Below are 21,016 nucleotides of genomic sequence, written 5' to 3' on the forward strand. Positions count from 1 at the left end.
GGTCGCTAACCCTTTCATACACATTAACTTGCAGCATTCTTTCTGGTTGAAGCGAGTTTTCTCCAGGAAAACAACCTGCCTCTAGTCAGCTTCAGTCTGAAGATCAAGTGCTCAAGAAGTACTCAGGTGTCAGTTTCAGATTTATGCCTTACTTCAGCCTTTTATAGAGATTTGATATTCCAGAAGTTATTTGTCACGTCTTTCCAAGCACCCAAAATAAATTGCTTGCTGTCTGGCAAAGGGAGGGTCGAGTCTCAGTTTTGGTTGTGACAACCTGTCATGTCATCGTGAGTGCTGTCGCTCCTGCTGCTCTTGCTCTCCAGAGCCAGCAGTGATCTCAGCTCTGAGAGTTTCCTCTCCCAATGGACCCCAAAAGTGCCTGCTGTTTGGACTCTGCATGGAGCAAAGACTCTTAATTCCCATCATCTGGGCTCAGAAGAGACTTTTGCGATGTATTTGGAGAACTCTGAACAGGGGAAAGTTGGTGGAGAGGGGGAGCTTTCCGCTGGAGCGATTCTGTCTGGACAGTGTGCGGTTTCTAAAGTAACAGGAGTTGCAGGTTTGAGCAGCTCTTCAAAGGGAAGTGAACTGGACATAAAGGCCCTTGTGGGATACACAGAGCAGAGTGTCAGCGGAGGAATGGACCCTCCTCCTCTTTGCAACATGAATGCACCGCAGACTCAACTCTGCAACGATTGTGAAGGACTGACTGAGAGCTTTGAGGAATATTCTTCAAGCAATGGACTTTTTGAACCGGACGGCGCCCTTGAAGACACTGAGTGTTCAGGGTTAAGCCGACTATATCATGAATGTACTCAACACTGTGAGTGTTTTAAAGCTTGCAAGTCCTCCGAGCATTGTGCTAATCATAGCTTAGCCTCTAAAAGTAGCCTTTGCTGTGAACACTGCCCAAAACACCTCCTACTATTTCAGCAATGTAAGCCCTCTGATCAACAGTCGGACTCTTCTGATTATGAGCCAGATGAATTGGAAGTGAACTCTGACAGTTTTGGAGAGTTCGAAATGCCTGGTTTTGTGTCTGAGTGCACAGAAAACCTGATGCTGCCTCTGGATCGTCAGTGTGAGGACTCTGACTCGGAGCAGGACCGATCAACTGAGGATTCGGAGCAGAATTTCACCCAAAACATCTCGGACTCCATGGACTCTTTAACATGTGCTGCTAACTTCTCTGAATATGATGAAAGTCAGGACAATTACTGTGATGAAGAGGAGGAGAGCTACGATCATAACGAGATGGTCAGTGGTGAAGAGTCCTCCACGTTGTCAGAGGACACACCTGGTGACCCCTGTGAAAGTGACGGAGGAGAAGAAAACATTGAGCAAACCTCTACAGGCGACGCCTCTGAGGATGTTGACGAGGTGCATAGGGACGATTCGGAGGACGAGTCAAGTCAACATGGCAACTTTGAGTCCTGCGCCGAGGAAGACCTATCTTCCGACGACTCCAAATCCTTCAAGACTTGTCTTGACAACAGTTTTCCTTCTGATCCCTGCTCAGATTCATCTGAGGAATCTGACAAAGCAGCTCTGGATGATACAAGTGACGAGCCGACGCAGTGGGAATCCTTCGAAGAGAATGATGCAGAAAAACAGCCGAGCGTCGAGAAGAGTAGCGAGGAGGAGGACAAAAAGAAAACTTCTGCTGTCAACACAGTTATTGAGGACTACTTTGATTTATTTGACAGAGCAGGCTGCTCTGGACAGGCATTTGCTCAAAAGCGGAATTACATCTCCTGTTTTGATGGAGGCGACGTTCACCACCACCTCCATCTTGAACAGGAAGCTCTGAAACAAAGCGTCACAACGGCTCACAAAGAGGAGACTAAAGAGGTAATTGAAGAACAGGAGAAAGATGTGCATACTGGAGAAGTAACTGAAACAAACAGCCAAGAAAAGGATGAACATTGTGAAGATTCAGAGGAAGAAGACCTGAATCAGAGAGACACTGGATCTTATGATTCGGAGAACTGGACCCTAAAATCAGAATCGAGTTCAACAAAAGGTGAAGCTGAAGATAATGAACCGTTTGGTCTTTACCCAGAGTACTACCAGGACTCTGAAGATGAAATGTATTATAATGATGAAGCCTGGGGATACGATGGGCAAATTTCTGATGATTACGACGAAGAACCCGAGTCCTACCTGGACTCATTCAGAGCGGAGAGCACGTTTGCACCGTGTGCCCAAGAAATCTTTGTGGAGGGAGATGTTTGTGAAGACATAGACTCTGTTGGTGAGGACATTGATTTGGTAGGCGAAGTTAAGTCCAAAGCCCTCACTGAGACGACATTAGATCTCAAAGACAATAAGAATTCGGATGCTGAACTGGATGGCTTCTCTGCGTTTTCAGAGATGGAGCCTTATTGGGGACTCACAGAAGAGCAAACCAGAGAGTGTTTTCCTTCAGGTGTTGAGGATTACTATGCATATCAGATTAGAAGCATTCAGTCTTCAGATGCACGACCTTTGAGCAGATTTATTCTGGACAACAGGTCTTCTGATGGAAAAGCTGTTGGTGATCAAGGACCAGAGGATGTCGAGGAGTCATCAGCTCTATTAGGAATTAATGTCCTCGAATTAATCCGTAAAGAGCAAAGTCTAGAACCTGAAAATGAGCTGCAGGGAATCTCAGACCTTTCACCTCCTCTGGGTTTCATTCACAGCGTTGCCTCACAACACGAGGCCACACCAAGCCAGGATTCAGAGGAGGAGCAGAGTGACGATGAATCCGTAGAGAACTGTGAATGTGAATACTGCATCCCGCCGACACAGCAGGTACAATATTTACATATTTACTACTTTTTAGATCCTCTAATAAGCCCAGAGTCATTTAAGACAGAGTGACAGCATCAGTATCCTCCTCCACATGGTCATTAGGGTCACATACAACCTGTTTGGTCATACCAGTTTGTTTTTAGCTTGAGGAATCCAGAGTCACTGAGCGCTTGTTGAAGGACAAGATATGATGTTGTGATACTGACATTCTGTATCATCATGGCAGCAGCTGCTGCATCAAGTCTCTTGTAACCACTCACCGAAACACCACAACACATCTACGGCTGTTAAGAACCTGAAACATCAGGAGCCGTTTGAAGTTACATTGTTCAAAATATAAAGCAAAAATTTGGGTTATTTTGCTAAGAAAAAAATGAGGGTTCATTTTTCAAAATCATATTTTCATCATGTTCAGTCATTTATAAATGTCAGTTTCAAAATAAATATTTATTTAGCAAGTCAAGTATTTAGTTTGAAGCTAAATTGGTGGTTAGCAAACCAAATAATTAGTGTGAAGCTAGTTAACAAGCTATATATTTGGCATGAAGCTAAATATTTAGTCTGGAGTTAAATAGTTAATTTATTCACTAAATATTTGAAGCTGTGACAATTACAAATAAACGAGAAAATGTTCTATAATTTTTTTCTGATAAGCTAATATGATTGTTGCTGTTCATTTTTCTCTATGTAATTTTACAAACGGCGCTCCGTGTCAGCTTGCTGGTTGCTGCTTTTCATGTTCAAAGTCAAACTCTTGTTCACTTTTTCATGTTTGAGCTTCAGGCGTCAACGTTCTGCTTGCCTGCAGGTTCCAGTAAAACCATTGCTCTCCCAGTCGGCATCAGACGATCCAGCAAAGATCTGCGTCGTCATCGATTTGGATGAAACTCTAGTGCATAGTTCATTTAAGGTAAGCTGCCCGGCCTGAGCCTCTTTCTCACTCATAAAAGGAGGCTGACGGCAGAAATTACTTTTAATTAAATTGACAGACTCTGCACTGTTAATTAGCAATAACTTTTATTCTGAAATAGTTTATGCTGATTGCCATAAGTTGCTCTGAACATCCTAGGCAAAAGCAGCAGGGCCTTCTTCACGTGTTTCCGCCAAACGTTTCATTTTGGTTTCATTTTGACGAAGACGTTCGTGGCGCCAGATAGAAAAACTGAGACTAACCAACACAACAAGACCTGAGTTTAATATCCAGGACGATGAAATGTTGACGGATTCCATTTCCAATCTGTTGTGCATCACAGCTGCTTTTCTGACTGCATTTACAACTTACTATGATGTCTTTCATGAAAAATACATTTTTATTCATACATTTTTTTAAATTCATTTGGTTTTGCTCATATTTAGTTTTTGACCTTTTTCAGATGGAAAATATGCAAAACTATTCAGATTCTTTGATTTCTCACAACAAAAATCCCCACAAATAGTTTGGTCTTTAGGATTTGAATGATAGATTTTACACAAACATACCACTGACTATTAACAGCCTCATGATTTTACATTAATTCATTAAAATGGATATGTTTTATACATTTTGATTCTTTAGTGGCTGCAGCGGGTGGAAGAAGCTAATGCTAACATGGTAAATTGTCCAATAAGCGCCGTATCTGTCCGTCCGTCCGTCTGGTCACAGACTGTCCTTACAGATTGTCACTGGATGTTGCTGTAAAGAACCTGTAGACAAGATTATTCTGTTAACTGCATGTTTCATATAAAACTCAGTATTGGCTTCGTCACACATCACTGCTGCCTGCTGAGAGAGAAGTTCTCAACATTTATCCCCAAACGTAAAATATGGATTTAAATGCAAAACTGCAAAATTAAATGAATGAAATCAGTTAAAGTAACAAAATAAACTGTAAAGAAATTACCTATGTACAAATGAAACACAATGAAATACTACAAAATTAAAATTTAAATAATACTTGTTCCACTGACAGATTATTTCATGTATAGGAAATAAAATGTCTAATTTTATATTAAATAATCTGCCATTGAAGCTAGTAAGCTAGTCAAATCAATAATAAAAAGTTATTGACTTAAATCAAGGTCCCATATCTTGCAAGTTAGTTTTATATTTTATCAAGTGTGATAAAATATCTGCACAAGAAAATGGACCAAAAATGCTTTTGTTTTTGCAGTGTATAAGAAACACTGTAAAATTATCTACAAAAAATACAAATAAGTCTGTGCAAATATTACATTTTAAATAAGACAAAACCAACAATTGAATTTTTAGTGCCTCTAATGAAATGACCAGAGGAAGTGATGAGTTGTGCTCTGTAGGTGCCGCTGAAACGCTGCCGGGTCGATCAGTTTCTGTTTCAGTGCTCCTTCCTAAAAGGAGCCGGTGGAGAGGAGTTCACATGTGTGTCTGCAGAAACCAGAGGCTCTTTAGGTAAGCATGAGTTGAACCGCGGCGGCCATGTTTAAAATGACGACTGCCTGACTCGCGTGTCGACGTTTCTCTGGTTGGCAGGATTTCTACCATCCTGAAAATCAGTTTAGTACAAACACAAAATTAGATGAAAAACCATAAAAGAAAACGTCACTAGTCATCAAACCCAGGTCATGTGTATGGAAGACCATTTCTGCCATGAAATAACAGTCCAATATTAAGCTGTAATTGTGAGTTTTGAATTAGTAATTAAGTTTTAAAGTTATATTTACAAGAATCAAAGTCATGCTTTTTGAAAGACTTTTCATAATTTGGGCTTTACACTTTTACACTTTTCAGGTATGACTTTTAAAAACTAAGAAAAACAACTCAAGAACTTTAGTTGACTTTTATTCAATAACTTCATAATAATAATTTATCATAATTGACTTTAAAACTAAAATTTCTTATAAAGTACATAAATGTATTTTATTTTAAATTAATTTTACTCGTATTTTTGACTTTAAAACTCAAAATTATGACTTTTATTCTCATTATTCTGACTTTAGAAATTGCAATGACTTAAAAAGATTCTGACCGGTAGCTTTCTGTATTAATTCGGTTTGTCTGTTTTTCATGGGTTTTTTTCAGGAACATTTGCTGCCAAATCATTTAAAGCAGAACTTGATCCAACACAGTGTCCAATATGAAAACTAATTAAATTACGTCACAGCGTCACCACTCGAGCCCCGCGCCTTATATAGCTCAGCTTCCAGTGATTCAACATCCGAGATGCATAATTCAGATGCTGAGAATTCACCCAGTAAATCTTTTTTTTTTTTAGCTTCGCCTCCTTGTATCTCTGATGTTTTACTAATTAATTATCAAGACTCAAATAGGTTTTTAAAGGGCTTGAAGTTGTAATTGATATGATTCTTGTCTCTGTTTTCTATCTCCACAGCCTTTGAACAATGCAGACTTTATCATTCCAGTGGAAATCGAAGGAATTGTTCATCAGGTAGGAACTTAATTCATTTCATTATGGAGAAACAATTTAAATTTACTTTAACTGGATTTTGATTTGGCTCCGATTTGAATGCAAACCTCCTATTTTTGCATAAATAATGCGGTGAATAATGCGTTGCTTTGCCAGCTGGTTTCGAAGCCGCTGCTGCTGGCGGAGCTGAAGTTCTTTATATTGATGGCTCCCGGCTGCAGGTTCCTATTACAGTCCTGATAAAATAAGGAGAGCCTGCGACGCTTCTCAGAAATACCCGCCATCAATCTCAATCTGTATCACATCTTATCCCCAGATCAGCCTGCAGCCTATATGCTATAGCCGCTAGCTGCTAGCCGTTAGCTGCGATTGGCTCTTCTAGCTGACTGAGGCTTTACTTTTCAAAAAACAACAAAATTTAAACCTCTGAAGATTTGGATGGCAACTAGTTACATTTACTTGAGTTAATGTTTTGGCAAAATTACTTCAGTGAATGCTTTTTATTTTTTCTGGATATTAACTGTCATTAGCTTCACTTAAAGCTGCAGCATTTAAGTTTTAAAAAAGTTGTTTTTACATCTTTGTTAAAGCTGTCGCCATGTTGTGACAGTTTAATGAGACAGACGTTCTGTGAAAACGTCGATCTCCCTGAGCCAATATTGCCGACTGAAGAAATGCACCGAAACAACAAACCAGAGCCAGGAGGCGGGTCTTAGCGCCGTCAATCATGCTCATTTACTCGCTGCTACATGTGTTGATGGTGGAGAGACAACTTACCGTTACAGGAAATCTGCCATCATCTGTGGCTATGCTAACTAGCATTAGCATTCTAGCTGCAGCCTAGCAGAAAGAAATCATCACACAGGTGATTTACAGCGGTAAGACCCGCCTCCTGGCTCTGATTGGTTGTTTCTAGATTCTCTCATTCTGTACTGCAGGGTGACAGTTTCAGCAAATATGAAAACAGAATATTTTTTAAATAAAAATTAAATACTGCAGCTTTAAGGAAGAAAAAAGTCAACAATTCACCAAACACGCACTTGCAGTTTTTGTTAAAATTTCATAAGTTGTGGAAAAAATTATTATGCCTGATTTTTGTTATTTTATAATTACTATTATTATTAGTTTGATTTTACATTTACGTCATTTTAAATATCAAATTATTGTTTTCACCAGTTAAAGCTGGTAATACCGAAAACGTTTTTACTTTGGTTATTTTTTAAATGGTAAATGAACTGAACTTATATACTGTATATATATATGTGTATATATATATATCGCTTTTCCAGTCATTTTGACCACTCAAAGCACTTTACACTAGAGTTACATTCACCCAGTCGCACTCACTAACACATTTATACGCAGATCGGTGCCTTGCCCAAGCTGGAACCTACAACCTTCCGATTGCAAGACGACTACTCTACCAAAGAGCCACAGTCGCCCTTTACTAAAATAGTCTAAATATGTTGATGTAGTGGTACTTTTAAAGTTTAAAGTACTCCCTCCTCTGGGCCTGGGTCCGTTTCAAGTACTCCAGGATCGGCTTGTAAAAGTGGGGAAAGCCTATTCTGGATGACTTGGTTCAGAAACATGGCTGCCAGCGTCTTACAGTAAAATATAAGGAAACTCATTTAGAAGAATAACACGATTTCTATAAAATGACAACTATAGCTTCCTTCTGAGCTTATTTCCAGTGAGTCTAACAGTTATATTTCTGTTTCCTTCAGGTTCATGTACTGAAGAGGCCGCATGTTGATGAGTTCCTCCAGAGGATGGGAGAAATGTTTGAGTGTGTTTTATTCACCGCAAGTTTATCCAAGGTTTGCTTTCCTAAATCTTCTCAGGTCATTGTGATGTAACATCACTCTGAGGACGGCCTTTTATGGCATTTATGTTTGACCTTTCACCTAAATTCACCAAAGTTTAAAATCTTAGTTTAAATATTATCATAGTGTTGAGCCATAAAGATATAAATATTGAATTATGAAGAGGTAAAGAGACTTGTAGAATAATGGCGGCTCGCCAGCATTGATGAACTGTTGTTCATAGCACAGAGTCTAACAGGGAACTGATTAATAAATATCTTTGCTTATTAGGACCAGAGAAAAAAGTACAGAGTTTATTTCACTAGAGATCACCATGGCTTTACCAGGACCAGAAAGTCAATGGGTGTTTGTGAGCATAAAGTCATTTTCCAGCTGTTTCTACTTTTTGTCATTTGTTGATGTTAAAACAAAACCCACTTACTTAGATTAGCTACTTAGCTTCAGCTGGGATTGATTTGTTTCCTATGCCCGAGTCAAAAAATTACAGTACTTCATTTCCCTTCCCTTAGCCTTAGCTAGCATTAGCTTGATGTGAGTTTCTAGGCCAAATAACTAACCGCATATTTAATTCTAGAGTTTGACTGACATGACAAACCTTTTGAGCATCTGCATTAACATACAGCAGCTAAACTCCAAGAAGTAAAACACAGACTTAATTATGTGGAGAAAAGTGAGACTCTCACAGCAGAATGTGGCTTTAGATGTAAAGTATTCAGGTGACACAGCTGTGGGGAGGAACATGTGCCTTGGGATAAAGAGCCTCAGTAAATATGAGGAAACGTATCAATGTGAATGCAAACTGCAGTGGTAGCAGGAAGTAAACAGCCAAATTGATGCAACCCTGGATGTTTGTGAGCATAAAGTTTACCAGATTAAAAAACGCTTTGTTTCCCTTAAATTTTTACCTTTTGTTTGCCCTCTGTTCAAACAAAACACTGGCTGATGTCTGGAGATCACAAATCACAGATCTAAGCCTGGATGGTTGGCCTTAGCTAGCATTAGCTTGAAGTCACAGTTTAGAACCAGAAATATAGAGAAAATGAACTACAGATTGACTTATAGAGAGTGACATGAAAAGCTGGGTTCTCAGAATAACGTTTTAGCATCTACATTACCGTAGAGCAGCTAATCCTCTTTAGCGCCAAGATTGTATGTGGAGAAAAGTGAGACTTGCTCAGCAGCACATGACTTTATATATCAAGTATTCAGGTGACACAGCTGTTGGGAAGAACAAGTAATCATTGGAATAAAGATTCTGGTCAAATATGAGCAAATATTACATCAACCTGAACGCTGCCAGAGTTTCGATGTGCTAAAGTAAATTTTCTGTGTTTTTCTGTCTTATTTCCTTCAGTATGCAGATCCTGTGTCTGACCTGTTGGATAAAGGCGGAGCCTTCCAGAGTCGCCTCTTTCGGGAGGCGTGCGTATACCACAAAGGGAACTACGTAAAAGACCTGAGCCGCTTAGGAAGAGACCTGAACAGAGTGATCATCGTAGACAACTCCCCCGCTTCCTACATCTTCCATCCGGACAACGCGGTACGCTGCTCCTGTGATTAAATGCCTAAAGTCTGAACATTATTTCCCACTAAAATCACCGTTTTAAACCTCCAGGTTCCCGTCGTGTCCTGGTTTGACGACATGTCAGACACTGAGCTTCTCGACCTCATCCCCTTCTTTGAGAGACTCAGCAAAGTGGACGACATCTACGACATTCTGAGGAAGCAGAAGACTTCGAGTTAACAGAAGTTCGGGTACAGAGAGTCACCAGCGACTGTCGATTCGGGGCCATGGAGGCTGGCGAGCCGCAGGCTCCATCGTGCTTCCCACTACAAGGACCACACTTTAAAAAAAAACTACTCGCATTTAATCTCATAATCTCACAGCGTGTTGAATAAATCCACCAGTTATCATCGGAATGCTTCTTGGACTTACCATAGCCTCTGTAGATAACTGGAGAGCAGTGTGTGTGTGTAGGTGTGTGTGTGTAGGTGTGTGTGTGGGTGTGTATTACATGACAGCTGTGACCTTTGTAACTAGATTGTGTGAACAGTTGCGCAGTCTTCTACAAATAGTCCTGGACAAATGAGCCACCATTACTCACTTTAATGTCAGTATAATGTAGCATTTGTACAACAGAATTATTTCCACCATCACACAGAAATAAGGCATCATAGCGACGAGTCGACGTAATCGCCTTCCATAAAAATAACTCTGGGGAGCTACAGGCGGAAAATATAACCTTAAACATTCAATACAAATGTTGATCGTTACTTTTGTAAATAGAGACAAAAATGTTTCTTGATGTTTGAAGATATGCACAAAATATGCTATGCTTCATAATAAAAAATGCACATTATGCTAAAAACTGTTTAAATTGCCTGTTCAATACATGTGCTTAAGAAAATTACACCACTAAATCCCTACTTTACTTTAACACAGGAAAGAAGATTCGTCAATAATAATTCAGCCATTTATTGTAGCAAAAATGTATCTTTAAGCTGACAGATTAGCTTTATTTAAGCTAGGCTATAAAGAGTAGCAGTGAACAGTCAGTATCTTCTGCAGTGGACAGAAATCATTATTTCTAAATGTTTGGAGATGCAGAATTACGTTCTCATGTTTGAGTCGAGCTAATAGCTTATAAGTACTTTGGTAGATGACTAGTTTGAGTACCTGTTGTGTTTTTGAGGACATGTTAGCTTAAATTAACATCAGGTTCCATCAGTGACTTCAGTGCACAAGTTATGTTCATAAAACTACACGCAACACATGGAAAAGGATAAAACAAATACTTTGGCATCCAAAATATGAATAAATTTGCATAAAATTCCATGAACTATAACTGATAAACATGCTAAGGTGGCTAAATGTGGTGGACACAAAGCTAGCTGCAGCATTAGTATTAAATGTTACTTTGAGTAGCTGTTAGCTTTGTTTCTATGCAGCTATTCATATAAATAAGATGTTAGCTTCATTGCTAGTAGTGTCAGATTTCCTCCGCATAGCTGTTAGTTTGACTAAGCTGTTAGCTTTAGTCTGAGTAGCACTTAGCTTTAATAGCTGTTATTGTTGTACTGAGATGATAGCTTTACTCTGAGCAGCCATTGGTTATCTTTTGTAGCCACTTTGAGTAGCTGTTAGCATAAACTAACAGCTACCCAAGCTAAATGGAATTTTGCTTTGTTTTGAATATGTATTAACTTAGTAGATGTTATGTTTTTGTACAGCACAATTTTAATTATCTTCAAAATTATGCTCCTCTCCACCATTCCTACAAAAAAAAAAAATCTCTGTTAGCTTCATGCTGAGTACCTGTTAGCTTTACATTCAGTAACTGTTAGCACTCAGATGTTAGCTTCACACTGATCACCTGTTAGCTTGATGCTCAGTAGCTGTTAACGTGACTCTTTATTAATTGTTTTCTTAACTTGTCCAGGTTAATTTGTTTCCGATTCTCTGTCTGGTGGAGTTAAGAAAAAAACAAACTTTATTTTTATTTCAGATTCTGTTTTCAGGGCTTCAGTGTGTAGATTTTAAACTTTAAAACAGGATCGTTAGAACCAAACTGTAAATAGTTTCTGAATCATCTCGCTGTTTATTGACAGTAACAGCTTTAACAAACCAGGTCCAGTCAAATCACTCCAACATTATTTACAACAGAAGATACAGTTTGAATTAAAATACGTTTCAGGAGACAGTAAGGTAGTTTAAGCTGCTTTCAAAGAGACTAAATAAAATAATTATACATATTGAAGTGTCAGACGACTGCAGGTTTGGAGTTTCTTTCAGGGATTTCCTGTGAAAACAAAACAGAGAAATTTTACATTTTTAAAGTAAAGCTGCTATAAAACCAAAGTACAAAAAAATTAGTAATTAATCTTTACTATCTCGTTTTTGTCCTGTTTTGTTTCAAATGTATTTTTATTAATTATTAGCAATGTATTGGTAAATATGGCAAAGGACCTTGTACAGAAATGAAGTTAACAGATTTTAACCTGCAGACAGACTAAAATCTGCCTGCGGTAAAATGAAGACATAACGCCATGAAAGAGAAGAAATAAAATAAAAATGTAAAGAAAATAATTAATTCAAAGCATCTCGTCAAATTACACAACAATTTGTCAATCTTGATTCTGATTTAAGAGTATATGCTTCGAATTTAAACTTAAAATTTAAGTTGTTTTGTTTGACTTTATAAACATAAGACAGCAGGACTTGTATGAATAATTTGTAAATTGGAAGTCTTTTATTTTTTAAATGAGTTAAAAACTTCAAAAATCAGTAGAAAATATTTAATTTTTAACTAAAATTTAAATGTTTTTAGATTTTATTTTGTCTAAGTAGTGAAGCTGTTTTCTGTTTAGTAAACTTGAGTCAGTTTTTGTAGGGAACTGTGAATATTTTCATTAATATTTAATAAACTCTTTTGTGTCTGTGGTTCAGGTTCAGGGCGATTAAACTTCAGTATCTGGGTCAGATGATTAAACTCTGTTTAATCTGAGGCATCATAATAAAACTAAAAATAATTCCCAGCAGCTTGTTGGTGCCGTTGCCGTGTTGCCTGACCTACATACCCACTGATAGAGTCGGACCATAAACACCTTGTATTATTTACAGAACGTGGCAGCCCGGGGTGCCGAACCGCTTCACCTATTCACTGACCCTCACACACACACACACACACACACACACACACACACACACACACACACACACACACACACACACACACACACACACACCACCAGGACAGATAAAAATCACTTATCTGCGTTTTTATTCACATTTTCATCTGATTTGGTCAGATAATTCTAGACATTTTGACAACTTTTCCTTCGTTTTTCCAAATTGAGATACGGAAGAAACTCAAAGCTTTATTACCGCCCCCTAGTGGTTCAGGTTGAATATTACAGAGGAAAGCTCTTCATTTTTTACCAAACTTTTATCATCATTAAAAATTATAAGAGTAGAACTACATTAGCTTATGTTTACTCAAGTAAAAAGTAGGTATAAAGGCGACTGAAGAACTAATCAAATGATCAATCATTTAATATTGAAACATTACATCATCAGACTGACCAAAATATAAAGTTTAGAAGAAATGTTTGTATTTTAAGAACCAAAATTAAAATAATTCATATAAAACATATAATTCATGTAATAGAATTTTCCAAATCAATTTCTTTCAAAATAAAACTCATGAACTGTGAATAAAAACAGCCGTCTGGTGAATTTTCTTGTAAAAAAAAAAAAACAGTAAAAAGTAGCCAAGAAATTAATCAAGAGGGAAAAAGTATTTACAAAGTTACTGAGTAACTAATCAAAACAATAATTTATGTAAAAACACATCAGATGGACCACAATATAAAGTTAAATTAACATTTTTCTATTTTAAAGATCAAAAGAAAAATAATTTTTCTAAATCTTTTCTTCTGAAACTTCAGTTTTTTGTGTGATTTCCTTTTTTATTTGGTTAAATGTTTTTCATTCAGTGAGTTGAAAATCCAGAAACTTACTCCAGTAAGAGTAGAAATACTTCATAATATAAATATTCAAGTAAAAGGAAAGCATAGAAAAAATACTCTTATAGTACTTTTTAAGTTCCTGCCAGGCTCCGTCTGGAGACTTTGTAAGAATCTTAATGCATAAAAGTTTTAAATCATTTATAATTCAGTCTAAATTTCTTTCAAAAGCAGCCAGACTTTTAGTTTTTAAAAACTAAAAGTTATCTAATTAAATCAGATAACATATAGATCTATAAAACGAAATGCATGTTTTTCAGTTTTTGTACCTTTTTCATATTAAAGGAGGAATGCTGTTTTATTTTACATTTTGTTTTATTCTGTAAATATGCAGAAAACTCCATGATTTTGAGAAAACTGCAGTTATTTCTGGATAAATTGTGACAAAAAGCCGAATCAGGTCCAGAAGAATCCTCTCATTATGTAGATCTGCTGACACCTACTGGCCAGCAGGAGAACTGACATTTACGTCCATCCATTTTCCTGCTTGTGGTTCAACATTTTGTGCATTTTTTGTTGGAAAAAGTCTCAAGATATTTGGTGAAAACCGGAATTTATTACAGCATATATAAAAAGTTCTAAAGAAATGCGGCTCAATTATGGAGCTAAAATGGGCCCAAAAAGTTTGTTCAAAAGGGAAAAAAATTAACTGAAATAAATGTTGAATCTGAAAAGTCGGCTTGAACATTTGTTTCAGTTTTAAAACTTTTTTTCCATCTTCAAAACATTTGTTTCAGTTTACTTTTCTTTTTTTGTTGTTTTGAACAAAAGTTAGATTAGCTGACGTTTGTAAAGCCTCCATTTCAGAAGCACCATGTACACTGCAAAAACCAAAAGTCTTTCTGAGTTATTGATGCCAGTACTCATCGATATTATGGAATCATTGACTTAAACCAAGCTCTAATGAGTTGCTGAAAAGTTAAGTTAGTTGATCTCATTTTTAGTGTATAAAGTTATTTTCTGCAGAAACTGCATTAATTGCGTGATGAGATTTTGTGTTTTTGCAGTGTAATCAGTTGTTCCTACCTGCGACTCGGAGCTGAGCTTGACTTCTGGCTTTCCCGGATGTGAACTCCACCAGGCCGCTCATGTCGGCTGCGGTTTGCCGCAGCGTCAGCCTGTGGACCGTCCCCGTCTTCTCCAGGCGGACCCGCGGGCCGGGCTGCAGCGGCTCGCCGTTCAGGCTCCACGCCGGGGCGCGGGCCGTCGGGGCCGACACCTCGCACTCGAAGCAGGCGTCGTCCGGCGCCGACACCGCCACGTCTCTCAGCTCCCGGACCATCAGCACCGACTGGGCTGGTGGGCGGACAGGAGCGAGACGGCGGTCACCGAGAAACACGAGAAAACAGTTTCCGTTTCAAACACTTTGATAACTGGGAACAAATCTGACTGATTCCAACCAACAAAAACCAAAACTGGAATAGTAATCTGTAAATAATTACATCAAGCATTAAATGTAAACATGACAGTTTCATATTAACATTTAGTAAGTAAGCAGCTTCTCTGCTTTAAAACTGAGGATTTTTAATAAAAGCACAAAAATATAATAAAACAATTTAAAGTTATGTGGATTGAAAATAAAATTTTAAGAAATTCAGACAAAAATATAAATGTTCGATTATCTGTTACATTTCAAGCCAACGCTGGTAGTTCAGTTTACTGTATTTTATTATTTTAACAGGATTCTCATTAAACAACAGAGAATAAAACTGCAGGAAGGCAGCAGTAATGGAGATGATGGTCGGAGCGTTTTTAGTTATTTATGGATCCTAAACGTTATAACAATAAAACATGCAAATAAAAAACAACGTTTTTCTTTACTACAAATGTTTTGTGCATTAACATTTTTAAGGTTATTTGTTATTTAGAAACATAATAAAAGAAAAATAGACTTGAGTTTCTTTGGTAGAAATGAAACATTGTTTGCGCAGGGCGGGGCGTGGGGCGCGGTGCGACGCGGCGCGGGGCGCGGCGCGGCGCTGCTCACCGACTCGTCACATCGTGTCGCACTCAGCAGAACAGACTTAGATCTGCTGCCTATTTATGTTAATACGGTTTAAAAACTAAAGTTCTGCAGCCCAACATGAGAAACTGAAATATTCCTGCAGACATGAATTCCTCAGATCATTTAAACAGTCCTGATGTTGTTTTCTTTCCACTGGTATCGTCAGCATTTCTTTTCAGCTGTCACTTATCCATTAATATTTTTAAGCACAAAGCTAACTCCTGTGGTAAATGAACTGTTGTTTTCACGCAGCAGCAGCAGCAGTGGTCTCAACAGTTTGAGAAAGACTGTGTTGAGCAAATAATGTGGTAAGACGCGATCCTGCACTTCATATACTTTAAATTGCACATAAAAGATTGAAAAGTAACAAAAGAACATGAATTGTCTTAGTATTTTGACATCTGAGTGCCTCAGCACTGTGTTGCAGTTAAAGCCTTCGTCTCCAAAACATAAACCGGTGCTGCAGGGTGACTTGTTTACCTTCCACAGTCAGCTTGGCGGAGCATGTGTAGTCTCCGACCTGCACGCTGTAGGTGCCTTCGTCCTCCAGCGCCACCTGCTGGATGATCAGTTTGCGGTAGCAGCCTTCGCTGCAGATCTCGAAGCGTTCGGAGGGCAGGACGACGTTGATGCCTCTGTACCAGCGGATGCTGCACCTGGGGTTGGACACGGTGCAGTCCAGGACGACGCGGCTCTTCTCCAGGGCGCTGGTGTCCTGCAGAGGTTTCACGATGTTCACCGGGAGCTCTGGAGCACAAACAGTGTCAAATTTAAGAAAAAAGGATGCAGTACTCTATTTATGATGTTTTAGAAAAATTAGTAGAGCACCAAGCAGCCGGGGGACACGAATGGAAACAATCACAATAAAAACATATCTCACTGAAAACGTGTAAAACGTCCACAGACATAAAGAACACAAAGTGATACATTTGCTCCTTTTTAGGAGGGAGAAGAAGGAAGAATCACTAATTATTTTGCTGTTGTAGACAGAAAAAAAGTTTCCAATTTTTAAACCCCAAAATTGTTTTTAGTTAATCCCAGGAACAAAATAATAATTTTCTTCTACAGACTGTTTGTGACAAATTATGAGATAAAAATGAAAAAACGGGCTAAAGAAAAAATCTCGAGGTTTGCCTTTTAAGACGAAATAAACTTAAAATCTCAAACTAAAAAAAATGACAGTGTTGGAGAGTCACATTTGTTTCATTTTTGAAACAAACTCGGGTCAAACTTTGGACACCGCTGGTCTAATGAAACCGCTGTGTGTAAGAACAAGAGGCGAGTCGGTTAAGTTATAACCACTAATTAATAATCAGACTGAATAATCAATGACATTCTGATGTGTCTGTTATTTTGTCATTAAAGTTGAATTTCTTACCTTCCACCTCCAGGTAAGCAACAGATTCTGAGTTTCTGGCAACAAACTTGATCTCCCCGGAGTCTTCAGGTCGCACGTTGCACATGAGGAGAAAATGTTTTGTTCCTGAAAGAAGTCAAAAATAAGATCGATGTCATCCAGCGTTTTACTTCCTGTTTAACCTTTAAATGCTGACCTTCCTGCCGGATCTTGACGGTGCTGGTCGGTTGGATCCGCTCGCCGTTTCTGTACCACTCCCCTGGAACGTCTTCCACAGAGATCTCACAAACGAACACGGCGTTCTGATCCTCCTGGATGTCCAAATCCTCCAGACCCTGCAGGACCAGCAGCTCACGCTCTGCAGACACAAATCACACCAAAGACACTTTAAACCACAAACTACAAACTCATCATCACAATCTGAAGGACGATTAAATGTCCCAGAAGTTCACAACGCACCGTTTTCCTGTAAAAAGACATTCTCAGATCGATAAAGTTTAGATTCTAATGAACATTTAACTGGAACTGGAAAACATTTCAAGTACAAAAAATAAATAAACAAAAACGTTAATTATAAAATCCCTGTAAACAACACTGTCCTTCAAAAATAGACTTTCATCATCCACGTTTTGGTAGAAAGAGACAAAAAAAGAAAAAAATATAAATAATGCAAATAGAAATTGATTTTAACTGATCATTTTTTTCATTGGTTTGTTGTTTATTGGGACAGGCGGAGTCATAAACGCAGGTTTTTAATTGTTTTTCAGTTTATTCCTGCAATATTTATCTTAATTCTCCACAAATATTTTACAGATTTATTATAAATTATGTTATTGAGTTTAAATGAGAAACACAAAGATTTGGGGAAAATTTTAAAAATTCACATCAAAATTAAAATGTTACAAATTTTCACTAAAAATTCTTTTCTAACTTTTTCAAATTTTTTTATGTTTTAATTTCTAGCTATAAAAACATACAAAATGAAAGACTGTAATACTTGATAGATGCCAACAGAGGGCAGTGCTGTGCTACACAAAACATTACATCTTATTAAAGGAATATTTTACATGATCTTTGATCTTTTTCAATATTACAATAAAATAATCTCACATATCTTCATGAAGTTTAAATGACTTTAATTGGAGCTAATTCAGCCTGTTCAACAATCACAAGTTTTAGAAAATGCAGGTTTTTAACGGTGCATTACCGTAAACCTCCACTGAGCAGGAAGTGGCAGCATCACCAGCGTCGCAGGCGTACACGCCGGAGTCGGCCGCGCTGCATTTCATTATCTGCAGGAAGCGCTTCCTTCCCATCGCATAAATACGGACGTCTTTGCTGGGCTTCACCTCAACCCCGTCCTGAAAGAAAAAATAAAAACGATTAAACTTCCTGTTCAGTTATTTATTATTCCACAGGAAACAGTTTAATGGATGACTACAGAGCAGACATTTAGTCTCCTAATAGTCAATATTTACTTGCAAAGGATAAGATAGTTTAGCAGTTTCTAGCTTTGCTCAAAATGTTCTGAAACAGAGGTTTCCAAAGTGCGGCGCGTGGGCCATTTGTGGCCCTCAAAGTGATTTTGTTCGGCCCTTCACCACACTACAAAAGTTTTCACAAATTTATGTTTCCAGCTCAGGATTGAAGGGTGATGCAGTCTTTAAAAAGTCTTTAAGTGAAATTAAAGAAAAAATTACAGTCTCCTTATTATTTAATTTAATTTCATAGTAAACAAAACCTCAAAAAGACTTTTAGTCTGTTCTCAGCAACACACTTTTAGTGTAGGTTGCTTTTTTAGTTGCCCAACACATCTTGTTGCTAAGAATAAACACAAAAACATCCAAAGATAAAAGAAAAAACACAAATATTTAAGATATAGCTTTTAAACAAGTTTCAGATTTACAATAAGTTTCCTTTTTTAATCAAGATTCTTCATTTCTGTGTTTTTTACATCATTTTTCATCCCACAGTAAAAAAGGTCCATCCTCTTTTCGCTACATTTGATGTTTATCTTTATTTTAAATCCCTTTAACGTAAACTTTTTTTAAAATGACAACAAATTTTACTATTAGTTGCCTTTTTGCAACTTTGAAAATATTGCAGACTTTTGATTTAGACAATTAACTTTTTTTATTTAAATTTCCTAAAAGTTTCACAGAAAACAGTATTCAAAGGCTTAACTGTCTTTAAATGTTACTAAAATTAAAAATTAAGAGACTTTTTTTTAAGTTTAACCAACATTAATCAAGTTAACTTAGCATAAAATTGTACATTTTTATAACTTTGAAACTAATTTAAAGTCAACTTTCTTCCAAATTATGTGATTGAGTCTCAATGAGAAAACAAAGGTTTTTGGACATTTTACTGAATTTTCAAAATTCATAGAAAAATGAAAATTATATAAACTTATTTATATAAAATGATTTTCTGAAGGGAAACAGCTGGAGAAAAGCTCAACCTTCATCCATTTGACGTCAACGTTGTGTCTGGACAGCTCACAGTCGAAGGAGATGACCGACCCGTCAGGAACTTTCTGGTTTTCCAGCTTCCTGACGACGGTCACTGGAGGCTCTGGAGAGGAACAAAATCACTTATTAAAACCACAGAAACATATTTACATATTCATATTAGCTGCTATATTTGGACTGATCTTCTGCATGTCATCAGCAGCTCACAGGAACGACGCGCCGGAGTGAGAAAAGATCAACCTGAGCGAACGAGCCGAAGCTTCTCATTGGACGGTTGGAGGTTATTTTCTTTGTTTGCAACGGGAGCCTGGATGAAGGTGCCACTCCCTACTACTATCATGCCTGTAATGGCTGCCATTCGGCCACAACTGCAGCTGCCACCTGAGGTTGCAGCAAAACGATTACAGTTCGATTACTTGGTTCGTTAAACCTGTTGTACAAACGATAAAAACAAATCAACGGGTTTGCTTGGACATAATCCTATATTGACGGATGCATAAGGCTGCCATTACGCCTGGAACAGGACCAGAGGTCGCATCACAGGAGAAATGAGTTGCAGGCAGTTTCCAGAGCATCTGACAGTCAGCTGAAGGGTAAAGGTCATCAGACACAAAGGCATTCCCAGCTGATGAGGCAGACAGAGGTCGCGCTGTGTCTTTAAATGAGGTGGGTCGTCATGTTGACAGGTGTGAAACAGCTTGGCAGGTAAGGTATGTGGAGGCCAGGAACAACTAAAAACACCATAAAAACCATTTTATGACAAACAACTTCACGTTTACATCTTTATTTGTTGTATTCTGACTTTCTCCACATCTTCCTTTTTATTTTTTTGTGGAAAATTCACCTAATTGTAGATATTTTCGTAGAACATGTTTAAAATATTCTTAAAAAGTTGATTGGTTAGCTGAAATAGCTAGCAGCAATGCTACAGGACCTGCTATTGGCTGGCATTTGAAAAGCAGCCAATCCTTGCTACTGATTGACTGAAGCCTCGATATTGGACATGAGGAAAACCGAGGATGTTAGTTTGAACTAATAAAAAAGGCAGCTATAAACTGTTTTCTGTCTTAAGTATTCATAGATTGTAGCTCCTTCAGACTAGCCAGCAGCAATTAGCAAACACCTGCTGTATTGTGTATTGTGGTTCCTCTTTTTTGCCTGAAACATGTTTTGGAGAGAGGTAGTAATTTCTTTGCCAAAATCTCCACTTCTTTCTTTCCAAAAGATATCTTAGTCAAAAAAAGGCTTAGGAAGTATTTTAGGAAGTTGCTGATCTGTTGAGCTTCCTGTGGGTTTCCTACCCTTCACAACAAGCCGAGCCGACGTCTTCAGGTTCTCCACGCTGAACACGAAGCTGCCTGTGTCTTCCACCGACAGGTTGGAGATGGTCAGGCTGTGGACTTCTCCTTTGGCGCTCATTCGGAAGTGGTTGGTCGGCTTCAGCTGGATCCCGTTTCTGATCCAGGTTCCCGGGACGTTGGCGTGAGACAGCTCCACCTCAAAGGACGCCGTTTCTCTCTCCGTGGTTTTAATGTCTGTCAGCCCACGCTTGATGCTGATTTTTCGCGCTGTGGGGCAACAGAGCACAAAAGACAGGAACTTATCAGGAATGGTGTCTCTTTCTTTTACACAATGGGTCTGGAATCAGTTCA

The 21,016-nt window shown here is 38.1% G+C and overlaps 2 protein-coding genes across 12 annotated transcripts in view; one reads left to right on the top strand and one right to left on the bottom strand.

Annotated features, from left to right (window-relative positions):
* Positions 1-261: 261 nt before the first annotated feature.
* LOC102237250 lies at positions 262-9,999 on the top strand. Its single transcript, XM_005798170.3, has 6 exons — positions 262-2,796; positions 3,605-3,706; positions 6,144-6,200; positions 7,907-7,999; positions 9,360-9,545; positions 9,621-9,999. Exons 1-6 carry the CDS (start codon positions 451-453, stop codon positions 9,747-9,749), a joined length of 2,913 nt encoding a protein of 970 aa, XP_005798227.3. The 5' UTR covers positions 262-450; the 3' UTR covers positions 9,750-9,999.
* A 98-nt stretch (positions 10,000-10,097) lies between these two features.
* The window catches only part of LOC102236993 (obscurin-like protein 1), a 48,267-nt gene continuing 37,348 nt past the window's right edge, over positions 10,098-21,016 (bottom strand). For all 11 annotated transcript variants that reach the window (XM_023336752.1, XM_023336762.1, XM_023336761.1 and 8 more), the window contains 8 exons: positions 20,666-20,932; positions 19,355-19,467; positions 18,101-18,254; positions 17,090-17,251; positions 16,915-17,019; positions 16,017-16,283; positions 14,558-14,827; positions 10,098-11,805 (listed from right to left, as the gene is read on the bottom strand). In XM_023336752.1, the coding sequence (XP_023192520.1) occupies positions 11,795-11,805; positions 14,558-14,827; positions 16,017-16,283; positions 16,915-17,019; positions 17,090-17,251; positions 18,101-18,254; positions 19,355-19,467; positions 20,666-20,932 (1,349 nt within the window). In that variant the 3' untranslated portion in view covers positions 10,098-11,794. The remainder of the gene's footprint in view (positions 11,806-14,557; positions 14,828-16,016; positions 16,284-16,914; positions 17,020-17,089; positions 17,252-18,100; positions 18,255-19,354; positions 19,468-20,665; positions 20,933-21,016) is intronic.

This window comes from Xiphophorus maculatus, chromosome 7, assembly GCF_002775205.1.
Source record: "Xiphophorus maculatus strain JP 163 A chromosome 7, X_maculatus-5.0-male, whole genome shotgun sequence".
Lineage (NCBI taxonomy): Eukaryota > Metazoa > Chordata > Actinopteri > Cyprinodontiformes > Poeciliidae > Xiphophorus > Xiphophorus maculatus.

Coding starts and splice junctions, on each gene's coding strand:
- LOC102237250 (XM_005798170.3), top strand. CDS start 451: ATGTATTTGGAGAACTCTGAACAGGGGAAAGTTGGTGGAGAGGGGGAG. Junction 2,797..3,604: donor GCATCCCGCCGACACAGCAG/GTACAATATTTA, acceptor GCTTGCCTGCAG/GTTCCAGTAAAACCATTGCT. Junction 6,201..7,906: donor TCGAAGGAATTGTTCATCAG/GTAGGAACTTAA, acceptor TGTTTCCTTCAG/GTTCATGTACTGAAGAGGCC.